This window comes from Trichosurus vulpecula, chromosome 8, assembly GCF_011100635.1.
Source record: "Trichosurus vulpecula isolate mTriVul1 chromosome 8, mTriVul1.pri, whole genome shotgun sequence".
NCBI classification, from domain to species: Eukaryota; Metazoa; Chordata; class Mammalia; order Diprotodontia; family Phalangeridae; genus Trichosurus; species Trichosurus vulpecula.
Window position 1 is genome coordinate 183,297,023 of NC_050580.1, and position 15,117 is coordinate 183,312,139.

Consider the following 15,117-nt stretch of genomic DNA (forward strand, 5'->3'; position numbering starts at 1 on the left):
GTTCAACTCATAAAGCCAAAGGGCTATAAAACTGTGTATAACTTTTGACCCAGAACTGAAAAGTCTGCATCCCAAACACATCCAAAAATAGGGAAAAGGAATTATTTGTAAAAAGATATAGCACCTCTTTTTGTGGTGGCTAAGAATTGGAAATCAAAGCAGTGCCCATTAATTGGGGCATGGCTAAATAAGTTGTGGTATATAATTTTAATGGAATATTTTTGCTTTGTAAGAAATGACAAGCAGGATAATTTCAGAAAAATCTGGAAAGACTTACATGAACCAAGGCATAGTGAAATGAACAGAATCAGGAGGATGTTGTACATAGTAACAGTAGCATTGTTCAGTGAAGAATTGTGAATGACTTAGCTATTCTCAGGAATACAATGATCAATCAAAGAAAATCTTGAAGAATTGATGATGAAGCATACTATCTGCCTCCAGAGAAAGAACTGATATTCATTGAATACAGACTAAAGTATGCTATTTTTCACTTTCTTTCTTTTTTTTCTTTTATTAGTCTTGTTGTACAAAATGACTAATGTAGAAATGTTTTACATAATTGCACATATATAATCTATATCTGATTACCTACCTCAGGGAGGGAGGAGGGGAAGGAGAAACGGTTAGAATTTGGAACTTGAAACTTTAAATGAAAATGTGTTTTTTTTTAAAGAACAGGAAAAAAAAATTAAGTAAACGCTAGTTGTCTGCCTGCCCAACTATGTACTAGCGTTGTTTTTGGTTTGTTTGTTTTGTTTTGTTTTGCTGGGAGGTGGAGGGCAGGGAAGACTGGTTAGGAAGGGAGAAGGAGAGAAAGTAAAATATCCTACAGGAAGCTAAACAACATGATTGTTTTTTATTCTCTTTTGAACTGACAAATTTGATTGCATTGTTCCGCATTAGCAAGATACAGCCTCAATAATTTATTCAAATTTTTGCTTTGTGTGTGTGATTTTATTGGTATAGGATCTTTTCATTGTGGCAACTCCCTCTATCAATACCAGTCATCAAGTAATCTGTAACTGATAGTTTTAGAAAACTGCTGGTGGCACTGAGAGGTTAAACAATTTGCATATATCTAGTTTGTGCCAGCAACAGGAGTTGAACTGAAGGCATCTTAGCACCAAAGCCATAGTATCATATAGCCTCTAATCTTCAAAGATATCTAGAAGGGGGGAGTTATCTGATCAATAAATCAATTTAAGTATTATTTAGCATCTTCACAGGTCTAAGCAAAGTACAGGGCTAGGTACTATGAGAATACAAAGAAATAATATGAAACAAGCTTCCTAATGTCCAGAATAGTTTGACGTAGTTGAGGAGATAGGACTTAAGTATACAATTATAATTAGAAAACAATTAAGCATTCACTAGTGCTCCACTGACAGAAGGGTAATATTTCAAAGAAGGAAGTCATCTATGTGGGCCAGAGAACAAGAACCAGGCCTAATGTACAAACAGGAAGCTTCTTGGGCACTCAATAAGCAGATGCTTTCTGAATGTAACTGATCAATCAAAGTGGGACAGTAAAGCCCTACTAAAATAAAAAGCCAAAACTATTCCTGTCTATCTTCCCAATTCCAGTTCTTGGGTTTTATTGGTTGGTATTGGACATACCATATAAGAGTAACGGAAAGTCCTATTCTTTCTTTGCAGATATATTCTGGCTTCTCTTGCCCTTTTCCTTCTATTGTAAGTTCTGCATAAGGTCATCATTTTAAAGACTAAAGGAACCATAGGAGTGAAGTCCAGTCTCCTCATTTAAAATATTAAAAAACAGAGGTTTGGAGAAGTTAATTAAGTAATTTGCCAAGGGTCACATAATTAGTAATTATCTTAGGCAGGATTGAAACTTACTACTTTCTAACTCCACGTCGAACAATCTATCCACTGAATTACCTAGTGGATTTTTAAAAAGTATTGCAAACCATCTTCTTCTTCTTGCTTCCATATGTGCTAATTGAATATATGAAATGATGTAATGCTATCCATTCATAATATGAAATTCTCCAGTTTAATTAAGAAGATGAGTGAAAAAAGATCTGTTAGTGATAGAGTGGATCTCCTAATTCTCATAGGCTCAAGAATTATCTTCCGGTTAAATAGCTGACCATGCCTACGGCCTTATGTTCATTTCTGATTGGGAATATTCCATCTTTTTCATACAATTATCGAATCTATGTAGAAATCAATGTGTTCTTTGGTGGAAATATAAGATTCTGAAAATTTCTGTGTTGGCTGTTCAACCTACCAGTTGGAATAATACCTTGAGAATCAGCTCCCTCAATTATTCAAGGACACATCAAGATTCTTGTTATATAGATTGTTTTGTTGTGGCCCCAGTAACAAAGACTTGTATATGAAGTTATTCTCAGGCAGAAAAAATACAGGAAAAATCTTTGGATAATGAGCCTAGCAGACTGGAGAGTTAATCCCACTGAGAATTATTAAAGAATCTTGGTCATTTTTCCTAGACTTCACAGCAAAGAATTGTGCAGTCATTAAAGTAGACAGGAAGTTACAACAAAAAAGTAGGTATATTATCCATTTGGACTTAACCCAGAAAAGGTTAACTATCCTGATACAGGCCCTCATCACTTAGACTACTGCGTTAGCCATTTCTTAAGTCTATTCTCATTCTTGTCTATAATCCGATTGGCTGTCAAATGGATGTTATTTTATCTCCTTTCTTTTTTAAATTGTATTTTTTCCACTTAATAGTACTTTTTTCCAATTATATGTAAAGATAATTTTCAACATTCACTTTTGTGAGATTTTGAGTGCAAATTTCTTTCTCTCTCCCTTCCCTACCCCTCCCCAAGACAACAAGCAATCTAATACAGGTATACATGTAAAATCATATTAAACATATTTCCATATTAGTCATGTTGTAAAAGAAGAATCAGAACAAAAGGGAAAAATCTTATGAAAGAAACAAAAAGAAAAAGATATTCTTCGATCTGCATTCAGACTCCATAGTTCTTTCTCTGGATGTAGATAACATTTTCCATCATGAGTCTTTTGAAATTGTCTTAGATCATTGTATTGCCGAGGAGAGCTAAGTTTATCAAAGCTGATAATCACACAGTGTTGCTGTTACTATGTACAATGTTCTCCTGGTTCTGCTCACTTCACTCAGCATCAGTTCACGTATTGTTTCCAGGTTTATTCTGAAATTGGCCTGCTCATCATTTCTTATAGCACAATAGTATGCCATTACATGCATATACCACAATTTGTCCAATTGTTCCCCAGTTGATAGGCATCCTCTCAATTTTCAGTTCTTTGTTACCACAAAAAAGGTACTATAGATATTTGTGTACATGTGGATCCTTTTCCTTTTTTATGGACTACAAACCTAGTAGTGGTATTCCTGGATCAAAGGGTATACACAGATTTATAGCACTTTGAGTATAGTTCCAAATTGATCTCCAGAATGACGGGATCAATTTACAACTCCACCAGCACTGCTCGAACTGATCTTCTTAAAGTGCAAGTCTGACCATGTCACCACCCACCCTCATTCAATTAGCTTCAATGCATCTCTATTGCTTCTAGGATCAAATTTAAAATCCTGTTGGGTTAAAAAGTTCTCCATAACCTAGCATATTCTTGCCTTTGCAGAAATAGTTGTTCCACATAGCATTTGAAAGGAGAGAAGAAAAATTTGTAGAAGCAAATTCAATATGGGTGAAGCATTTAACAGTATTATTGTCATGCAAACTGAATGTTTTGTAAAATCAATTAATGAATGAAAGTAATTGATCAGGCCTTTACTATGTGCTAGGCACTGTGCTAAACTCTAGGAAAGCAGATTTTCAAAGTAAGATAAATTCTGCCTTCAGGGATCCTGCATTCAAATAGGGACAAAGAGCCACTTCCCTGGTTGTTCTTACAGAAAAGAATATTCCTTAAACTACAGCTTAATAACTTAGCTCCTCACTGAGTACTGATTTACATAAAAGACCATCAAATTTCTCATAGTAAGCAAATCTTTTCCGAGAAAAACAATAAATAGAAGTTGAAGATGCTATAGTTTCAATTATAGCAAAGCATATACAAAAGTGAATTAACTTTTTAGTTACAAATGAGATGAGTTCTATCAAATCAGAAACAGTCAATTCTAGTAGATTCTGGAATTTCAAAGAAGTCCAGAGATAGGATGCTATTGATATTCCTTGCATATCTTCTATTTTCAAGTCTTTTTTTTCTTCCACCTTCCCTATCCAACTGTCTGCCCAAAAATTGTTGGGACCAGTTTGTAGAGTCCCTTATAATGCTATGCCTTTGTACTCTTCTTTGTGTATCCTCAGTACTTAGCATAGTGCCTGGTACATAGGAGGCACTTAATAAATCTTCATTAACCATTGACTATTAGCACCAATTAGGAGTCCTGTCTCACTCTATACACAGTGGTTGTTGTCCTTCATTTTTGAAAAGGACCAAAATGATATCAGTATGCTGGAGAAAAGTCTCAGTGTGTCTGACTGTGGTTGATCAGATCAATAATAGCTTGGAATAGTCGACCAAGGTTCAGACACCAATAGTTCATGTGAACATTTGAAGTCAATTCTCTAAACTTGCTCATCTCACATTTCTTTTAATCTATTTCAGTTCTGCTTTCCTCATATAGACAGCACCTTCTCTGATGAGGGCACACAATGATGAGTGGTTCTGTGCCAGTGTCTCCCATGTCACATAATCAATTCCAAAGGTCTTAAGAGAGACCTTGAGAGTGTCCTTCTATTGCTTCTTCTGACCACCATGTGAATGCTTGCCCTATGTGAGTTCTCCATAAAATCATCTTTTGGCAGGCTAGATTTCGCATTTGAGCATCATGGCCAGGCTCTCAGAGTTGTGATCTCTGAAGTTGAACTTGAATACTTGGAAATTTGCTTTGAGAAAGGACCTCAGTGTCTGGCATCTTATCTTACCAGATGATCTTCACAATCTTCCTAAGACAATTCAAATGGAAGTTATTCTGTTTCCAGGCCTGGCACTGGTATACTGTCCAGGTTTCACAGTGGTACAGCAATGAGGTCAGCACAATGGCTCTGTTGACTTCCTGTTTAGTAGTCAGACTAATACATCTTCTCTCCCATACACAGCAATGGCCTGCCCCTCAGGCTCACTTGGGTGGAAGCTGGGTTACATAAAGACAAAAAAAACTAGCAAATAAGTATATAGTTAATGATGTTCTCTTGATTGCTTTTTTGAGGAATAAACATGACCCATGAATTTTCCCTTTCTTTTTTGCTTTGTATCCCTTTCCCTTGCTTTTTTTCCCCTTTGCATCCCCTTCTTTCTTAAATCTCTTGCAAAGCAATGCTATTATGCTTTTCTAGGCACTAAAAAAAGATTCCTTTGTGTTTGCCAAAGCATATCCAAACATGGATGCCTAGAAGAATGATGACAGAATAGGGACATTAGAGGAAGAGCCAGTGTAGATGGTAAGATAATGACAAGATAATTGTTTAGGTCAAATTCAATTTGAGGTGATGACTTCAATGAATCTTGCAATTGCTAGTAAATAAAATTTGAGCTCTATGAAACAAAGAGAAACAATGTGTATCATTCTATCATTATTTCAAATACATGTTGACCAGCATTTGGGCTGCAACAAATCTGCTCCTTCTGAAAATTCATAATTGTCTTTCCTGAGGTGTATTTTGCAGAATGTTTTCAAAATGTCAGAAGGTATATTCTGGAGCAGCCTTATTTCCGAGAAAGGGGTGAAGTAAGAAGGAGACAAACCTGGTTCCTGAGAAGCAGCTAATTAAACAGAAAAAAATACAAGGCCTCTGGTTGGATGGATGATCATGCAGGTTATGAATTGAGTTTATAACCCCTTCTTTCCTTCACACAGGAGTTCTAATGGCCAGTCAATCAAGAAGCATTTATTGAGATGGCAGCTGGAAATCGGGGATTTACTTAAGCTCTCCACCAAATCCCTCTAAACACCTGTTAAAAATGGCTCTGAACAAATCCTAGATCTGTGGAACCCATGAAATAGCAGAGGGAAGCAAGTCTCCAGCCCAGGATGGCCTGGATGGTCACTGGGAAGTGTCTATCTCATGGTGCTGGTAGCAGAGCGCAGCCCAGCATGGACCACGCCAGGACAGACTAGACCTGGAGTTGGTTCAGAGCAGGCATTAGGGCCATGAATGACTGAGCTGTAGCAGTTACCAGATTTCTCAACACACAAGCAAGAAAGACAACAGAGAAGGTTAGTGGGAAAACTGCTAGATTGGGTTAGAAAGCTGTCTGGCCCCAACCCAAGAGGTGGCAAAGATGGTGCTCCATGGTGACAGCAGCAACAGGGAGCTCCTGTGGCTGCTTCCAGAGCTCTAGCATCAACTTCTTCCAGAGTCCCTGGCTCACAAGGTGGAAGGAATCAAGTGGCAGACCAGAGCAGGAGTACAGAACTTGCTTTGTCCTGCTTGGATGTGGGTCACAATCCTGGTTGGTGGTTCTTTGGGGAAGAGGAGCACTTTTACAGCAGAGCTTGTGGTGACAGTGGAGTAGAAGTAGCTCTGAAAACAGCAGTGCAGCCTCTAAAGCTTGGGACAAAGCACTTTCTACAAGCAGTCATGCCCTGACAAAAAGATCAAAGGTCAAGCAGTTGGCTGGGAAAGTGGCCAGGCAGAGAAAAAGGATACAAACTCAGACTCAGAGCTCAGACTCAGACTCTAGAATCCATTTTTGGTGACAAAGAAGATCAAAACACACAGCCAGAAGAAATCAACAAAGTCAAAGAGCCTACATCAAAAGTATCCAAGAAAAGTATGAATTGGTCTTTATCCATGGAAGAGCTGAAAAAACTATTTGGAAAAGCAAGTAAGTGAAGTAGGGGAAAAATTGGAAGAGAAATGAGAATGATGCAAGAGAACCATGAAAAGCAAGTGAAAGACTTGCTAAAGGAGACCCAAAAAATACTGAAGAAAATAAAACCTTAAAAAATAGAGTAGACCAAATGGAAAAAGACCTCTAAAAAGCCAGTGAGGACAAGAATGCCTTAAAAGGCAGAATGAGCCAAAGGGAAAAGGAGGTCAAAAAGATAACTAAACAAAATACCACCTTAAAAATTAGATTGGAGCTACACTCAGGGGCGGAGCCAAGATGGTGGCTGGAAAGCGGGGACCAGCGTGAGCTCCCTGCCAAGTCCCTTCAAAAACCTATAAAAAAATTGCTCTGAACCAATTCTAGAACTGCAGAATCCACAAAACAGCAGAGGGAAGCAGGGCTCCAGCCCAGGACAACCTGGATGGTCCCTGGGTGAGGTCTATCCTGCATGGAGCTGGGAGCAGAGTAGAGTGGAGCAGAGCGGAGCCCAGTGTGAGTGGCACAGACCAACCAGACCAGGAGCTGGGTGGAGTGTACCCTAGCACCCTGAATCAGTGAGCTGCAGCAGTTACCAGACTTCTCAACCCACAAACACCAAAGACAACAGCGGAGGTGGGGTAGCTATAGCTGCAGTTGCCTCCGGCCCCAGGCCCACCTGGCGGGAGGAATTAAGTGGCAGATCAGAGCAGGAGTGAAGACACTGGTCCAACAAAGGGTCATATTAACCATGAAGATGTTTATCATTCTCTCAAGCCCTGGCATCCTGTTCAATGGAGACTAAAGGATTAACAATGAGATTATGTGATCTCCCTCATCAGTTTTATTTTAAGGAAGACACACTCTTTACTCTTTGTCCCAAATGAGGTAATATTGATTACTAAATAATGTAAGTCTGCAAACAGCACTTTACAAACTTTGAAATGCTTTATAAATGTTAGAATTTGTTGTTTTTGTTCATTGTTTTTGTTGCTTGTTTAGTCTTTTGCTGTATTTTCTTTTCCCTCTAGATTCAAAGGACATTGATAATATCATCCGAATTCATACATTATGATTAGTTTGGTAAATAATAAGGATGAATTCTTATAATATTATCATGACACATTACTTTTATCTCAGAAGAAAGTGATTCTGACATAATTTTTGCCTTGAAGATCAACAAAACAAACCAAACAAGTACTAGTAACACATCTTTTCTCAAATTGGGTATTTGATGACTAAACTGTACAGACAACTCATAATCACAGTCAAATGGATAAGAAAACAAATGTAAGGCATTTTATGCTTGAAACTATAGGCACTAATAGGGGAGGTTTAAGGCTTATTTTCATTTAATTTCTTCTGAGTGGGTAAAAAAAAACCACTCAAAAATGACACCTACAACCTTTATACTCCTCGTTGCCTCTTATATTGCCTTTTTCTCCCCTTTAATTTTTTTCCATTTTCTTCTTAGGTGGAAGGGGAGGGTAAAAGGAAGAGGTAGCGATTCTGTTGCCTTTTCCTATTATTCAAAGCCACTTAAATTTGACAAATTAATCATAATTATCAACAATTTTCAAGATACCAGTTATGGTAGTGGTTAAGTGCAAGACCTCAATCAACCAATCAACAAACATTTATTAAATGTCTACTGTGTACAAGCAGTGGACTCGGTGCTAGGGAAATAAAGAGAAAAATGAAATAGTCCCTTGAGCTTACATTCTATGTTGAATGTCAGGATGAACACAGTTGCCAAACCAATTGCTGTTTCAATGAATCCAGTGGTACCACGTGAGAGATAAAGTGTAGTCATCTAAAGATCTATCAAAATAGATGGATTTTTCAGGAGGCATGAAAGCAAGTCATTATGGAGCATTGTTCATTAAGACTTAGGAATTAAATTTCTAGAGTAAGATATTAATTTAGTTTATTCAATTATTTATTATAAATTATAATGTATTACTAAATAATACATTAAAATGAATAACATAATAAATTATTTTTCAGATTATCAACACATAAATTTTATGTATGGAATATTGATAATATTTATTTTAAAATGAAGTACCTGGAACCAAATGCAACATGCTTTTAGCCATTGATCTCAGGTTCACTGAAATGCATGAAATATGGAACTGCTAGTTACAAAGATGTTACAAATTCCAACTAGACTTCACATACTGACTTTTAAATCTTCTTAGGGAAACTTTCATCTCTTTGTTTCTAAATGTATAGATAGCTGGATTCAGGATAGGAGTGATGGCTGAGTAAAACACAAGAAGAAATTTGTCCACTGATGTTACATTAAGTGGCCACACATAGATGAAGATGCAGGGTCCAAAGAATAACACCACCACTGTGACATGAGGAGTGCAAGTGGAGAGTGCCATGGATGCCCCATCTTTGGAGTAATGGCAGACTGTGAGCAAGATATAAGTATAGGAGATCAGTAAGAGAATGAAGCATGTAAGCAAGAACACCATTTCAGAATTCATCAAGATTGCCAGGGAACAGGAATCAATGCAGGTAAGCTCATTTACCAGTGGGATGTCACAGAAAAAAAAAAAAAAAACTGTTCACTACTCTAGGGGCACAGAAAGGCAGCTCCACAATCATAACCAATTGACTCATAGAGTGTACAACTCCACTAGTCCTTGAGATCATTACAAGCCAAATGCATCTTCTTTGGCTCGTGATGGTTGTGTAGTGGAGTGGTTTGCATATGGCTACATAGCGGTCATAGGCCACAGACAGCACCATCTCACAGCCTCCACCAAAACTCACAAAGAGGATATGACACAAGCACTCCCCAAAGGAGATAGTCTTGTTTTCCTTGAGCAAGTCTGTAAAAGCACTGGAACTTTGCTATAATATTCTTGGAAGTTTTCATTTGTGATTTTTTTCAGGAGGTGATTGGTGGACTCTTTAATTTATGTTTTGCCATCAGGTTCTAGAATATCCAGGGAGTTGTTCTTGAAAATTTCTTGAAAGATGATGCCTGGGCTCAATTTCTTGACCTTGACTTTTGGGTAGTCCAACAATTCTTAAATTATCTATTTTCCATGTCAGTTGTTTCTCCAAGGATATATTTTACATTTTCTCAAGTTTTTTTTTTCATTCTTTTCATTAGGTTTTATTGTTTCTTGATATCTCATAAATTCATTAGCTTCCACTGACCCAATTCTAACTTTCAAAGAATTATTCTTTTCAGGAGCTGTTGGGAGGTGCAGTGGGCAGAGCACCATCCCTGGAGTCAGGAGGACCTGAGTTTAGATTTGGCCTCAGACATTTGACACACTTACTAGCTGCATAACCTTGGGCAAGTCACTTAACCCCAATTGCCCTGCATTCCTGCCTCAACAACAACAAAAAAAAGAATGATTCTTTTCAGTGAGATTGTGGACCTTGTTTTTCATTTGGTCAATTCTGCTTTTTTAAAGAATTGTTTTCATCAATTTATTTGTTTACCTCTCTTTCCACATGACCAATTCTGTTGTTTAAAATATTATTTTCTTCAGCATTTCGTTAATTGCCTTTTCATCATTTTCTTCCTTTGCTCATTTTATGGAAATTTTGCTCTACCAATTCTATTTGATTTTGAAAATAAGTTTTAAGGACTGGCCTTCCGGAGGCGGAGCCAAGATGGGGGCTAAAAAGCAGGGACTTGCATGAGTTCCCTGCCAGGTCCGTCCAAAAAACTATAAAAAATGGCTCTGAAAAAATTCTAGAACTGCAGAACCCACAAAATAGCAGAGGGAAGCAGGGATTTAACCCAGGACAGCCTGGATGGTCACTGGATGGGGTCTATCGTGCATGGAGCAGAGGGGAGCGGAGCTCAGTGTGGGCGGTGGCAGGACCAATCAGACCAGCAGCAGGCTGCAACAGGCCCTAGCTCCCTGAATCAGTGAGCTGTGGCAGTTACCAGAATTCTTAACCCGCAAACACTAAAGACAACAGAGAAGGTTAGTGGGAAAAGCTGCTGGGGACAGAGTTCAAGGTTAGGCCACAACCCCAGGGGCGGTGGGGGAGGTGCAGCTACAGAACTACAGCTGCAGTTACTTTTGGCCCCAGGCCCATGTGGTGGGAGGAATTAAGTGGTGGATCAGAGCAGGAGTGCAGAGCCTGCTTAAGATTTGCATCGGGTCTGGGTTGGTTGTTCTTAAGGAAGGAGGAGTGCTGGTGTGGCAGAGCTGGCTGTATAGAAATAGCTCTGAAATGAACAGCGCATCCCCTCAAGCTTGGAACAAAATACTCTTTACTCTACAAGCAGTCATACCACACTGAAAAACTCAACGGTCAAGTAAGTTGGCTGGGAACATGGCCAGGCAGCAAAAACGCACTCAGATTCAGTCTCAGACTTTGGAATCTTTCTTTGGTGACAAAGAAGACCAAAACATACAGCCTAAAGAAGTCAACAAAGTCCAAGAGCCTACACTAAAAGCCTCCAAGAAAAAGATGAACTGGTCTCAGGCCATGGAAGAGCTCAAAAAGGATTTGGAAAAGCAAGTTAGAGAAGTAGAGGAAAAATTGGGAAGAGAAATGAGAAGGATGAGAGAAAACCATGAAAAACAAGTCAATGACTTGCTAAAGGAGACCCAAAAAAATACTGAAAAATACACTGAAGAAAACAACACCTTAAAAAATAGACTAACTCAAATGGCAAAAGAGCTCCAAAAAGCCAACGAGGAGAAGAATGCCTTGAAAGGCAGAATTAGCCAAATGGAAAAGGAGGTTCAAAAGACCACTGAAGAAAATACTACCCTAAAAATGAGATTGGAACAAGTGAAAACTAGTGACTTTATAAGAAATCAAGATATTTTAAAACAGAAGAAAAGGAATAAAAAAATGGAAGACAATGTCAAATATCTCATTGGAAAAACCACTGACCTAGAAAATAGATCCAGGAAAAATAATTTAAAAATTATTGGACTACCTGAAAGCCATGATCAAAAAAAGAGCCTAGACATCCTCTTTCAAGAAGTTATCAAGGAGAACTGCCCTGATATTCTAGAGCCAGAGAGCAAAAGAGAAATTGAAAGAATCCACCAATTGCCTCTTGAAAAAGATCCCAAAATGAAAACCCCTAGGAATATTGTCATGAAATTCCAGAGTTTCCAGGTCAAGGACAAAGTACTGTAAGCCACCAGAAATAAACATTTTGAATATTATGAAAAACAATCAGGATAACACAAGATCTAGAAGCTTCTACATTAAGGGATCTAATGGCTTGGAAGAAGATATTCTCGAGGTCAAAGGAGCTAGGATTAAAACTAAGAATCACCTACCCAGCAAAACTGAGTATAGTTCTCCAAAACAAAACATGGATTTCAATAAAATAGAGGACTTTCAAGCTTTCTCAATGAAAAGACCAGAGCTGAATAGAAAATTTGACTTTCAAATACAAGAATCAAGAGAAGTATGAAAAGTTAAACAAGAAAGAGAATTTATAAGGGACCTAATGAAGTTGAACTGTTTTGTTTGTATTCCTATGTGGAAAGATGATGTGTGTAATTCATGAGACCTTTCTCATTATTGGGGTAATTGAAGGGAATATACGTATACATATACATATATATGGGTGAATCTTGCCCTCATTTCACTTGAGGAGGGAATAACATACACGCTCAATTGTGTATCTTACCCCACAGGAAAGTAGGGGGAAGGGGATAAAAAGGGGGGATGATAGAAGGGAGGTCAGATAGGGGGAGGAGATAATCAAAAGCAAGCACTTTTGAAAAGGGGCAGGTTCAAGGGAGAAATTTGAATAAAGGGAGACAGGACAGGATGGAAGATAATATAGTTAGCTTTTCACAACGTGAGTATTGTGGAAGTGTTTTACATAACTATATAGGTGTGACATATGTTGAATTGCTTGCCTTCCTAGGGAGGGTGGCTGAGAAAGGAAGAAGGGAGAGAATTTGGAACTCAAAGTTTTAAAAGCAGATGCTCAAAAAAAAAGTTGTTTTTGCATGCAGTTGGGAAGCAAGATATATAGGGAATGAGGCAAAGAAATCTATCCTAGCCTATCCGAAAGTAAGGGGAAAGGGGATCGGGAGGGGAATGGGGTGACAGAATAGAGGGCTGACTGGGGAATGTAGCAATCAGAATATATGCCATCTTGGCATCGGGGGAGGGTAGAAATTGGGAAAAAATTTGTTACTCAAACTCTTGTGGTAATCAATGCTGAAAACTAAAATATTAAACAAAAATGATAAAACTGAAAAAAAAAGAATATGTAGGGATGATATCTAAAAAATAAAATTAAGGGTCTTCTGCCGTCATCCTTGGGAGTCGGTCGTCTTCTCCGGCTGGTCGTCATCCTCGGCTGAGTTCTCGCTCGTGAGCGCTCGGCCGAGGGATCCCAGAGGCCTGGATATCAGAGAATCCCGGTTGGAAGCGCAGCGCTGCCCTTCGGTGAACGTCCCCAAAGCCCGCAGAACTTTCTGCAAAAAGTGTGGCAAACACCAGCCTCACAAAGTGAAGCAGTACAAGAAAGGCAAGGATTCCCTGTATACGCAGGGGAAAAGGCGATACGATGGGAAGCAGAGTGGCTATGATGGTCAAACAAAACCAATTTTCTGGAAAAAGGCAAAGACCACAAAAAAGATTGTACTGAGGCTTGAATGTGTGGAACCCAACTGCAGGTCTAAGAGGATGCTTGCCATTAAGAGGTGTAAGCATTTTGAATTGGGAGGAGATAAGAAGAGAAAGGGCCAAGTGATCCAGTTCTGAATTTCATTGTTTCCGTCTTATTAAGAAAAATCCGTTCCATTCCATTCCTTGGTTCTGTGTTTTCTGTCTTGGAAAGGAAGAGGCTTGAGTAAAACCAAGTCTCCTACTATGTAAAGCTTTTCCCATGTGGGAAAAGTTCTTGAGGATGTGACTGAGTGTTGTAACTTAAATCATCTACTTAATGAGATTTGTGTCATGGAGAGAAAGCCCAGCTGGACATTTCTAGGGGACGTGGGGGCCTTGGTTATTGGTACAATGGCTAAAATAGTTACTGACAGCCTGGATTTCCAGACAAATGGGAGTGGGGAAATTAAGGATACAAAGTAATAAAGATAGGGATAGCTAGCCCCTATTTTATAGGCTTCCAGCAAATCAGAAGTAATTAATTCACCTTCAGGGATTGCCCTGTTTTTTAAAGATTAATGAAGTAGTTTCCCGTATCTATTTGGGTTGTTAGGATTCTTTGTGGAAATTAATTAATAATGATTGAATTGCCTGGTCATTAAAGGGATGGCCTATTAATTGAAAACTCATTTGTACCTTGTTTTCAGAGTATTAGTCAAGTGACTTCCCATATCCGAAGGGATGGCCTGTTAACTGAAAATTGTTATCAATTATGTTTTAGGGGTGGGTGGAAATGACAGCTGGTCAAGGCTTGGAACAGTAAAAAATGGAGGTCATTGTTCCTTTATTTTACATTGTTTTTTGTATTACATAAACCCATATTAGGCTTTAAGCCCTCTCCAGGGCAGAATGTCTGTGTCTATCTTTGTATCTTGGCACGGTGCAAGCACCGTGACTTTCACACTAAAGGTGCTTAATAAATGTTGAGTCTTCCTAAAATAAAATTAAATTAAAATTAAAATAAAATAAAATTAAGGTGTGAGAGAGGAATATATAGGCAGAAGGATGAAGGGAGTGAAAGAATAAAGTAAATTGTGTATGTTAAAGAGGCAAGAAAAAGCAGTCACAATGGAGGGAAAGAGGTGGTATGTGAAAGGCAATGAGTGAATCTTGATCTCATTGGATTTGGCTTAAGGAGGGAATAACATACACACTCAATTGAGCATCTTACCCTACAGCTAGGTAGGGGGAAAGGGGAAAAAGAGGGGGGGATGATAGAAGGGAGGGGAGATTGGGGAAGGGGTAGAAAGAAACAGACACTTTTGAAAAAGTACAAGGTCAAAGGAGAAAATAGAATAAATGGGCGGGGGTGGGAAAGGATGGAGGGAAATGTAATCAGTCTTTTGCAATATGAGTATTATGGAAATGTTTTGCGTAGTTACACATGGATAACCTATATTGAATTGCTTGCCTTCTCAATGAGGGTGGGAGGGGAGGGAAGATAGGAGAGAATCTGGAACACAAAGGTTTAAAAACAAATGTTAAAAATTGTTTTTACATGCCACTGGGAAATAAGATATACAGGCAATGGGGTATAGAACTCTATCTTGCCCTAAAAAGAAAAAAAAAGTGAAGAGGGATCAGTGGGGTGATAGAAGGGAGGATAGACTGGGGAAAGGGCTAACCAGAATGCAAGCCATCTTGAGGTGAGGTATAGGG

General features: G+C 38.6%; 1 protein-coding gene and 1 pseudogene across 1 annotated transcript; one reads left to right on the plus strand and one right to left on the minus strand.

The window, feature by feature from the left end:
• Window positions 1-8,975: 8,975 nt before the first annotated feature.
• On the minus strand, window positions 8,976-10,067 carry LOC118829764 (annotated as a pseudogene).
• Window positions 10,068-12,044: 1,977 nt separating this feature from the next.
• Window positions 12,045-13,554, plus strand: LOC118829765 (60S ribosomal protein L36a-like). The gene is made up of 2 exons (XM_036736654.1): window positions 12,045-12,070; window positions 13,089-13,554. Exons 1-2 carry the CDS (start codon window positions 12,045-12,047, stop codon window positions 13,552-13,554), a joined length of 492 nt encoding a protein of 163 aa, XP_036592549.1.
• The last annotated feature ends 1,563 nt before the right edge of the window (window positions 13,555-15,117 follow it).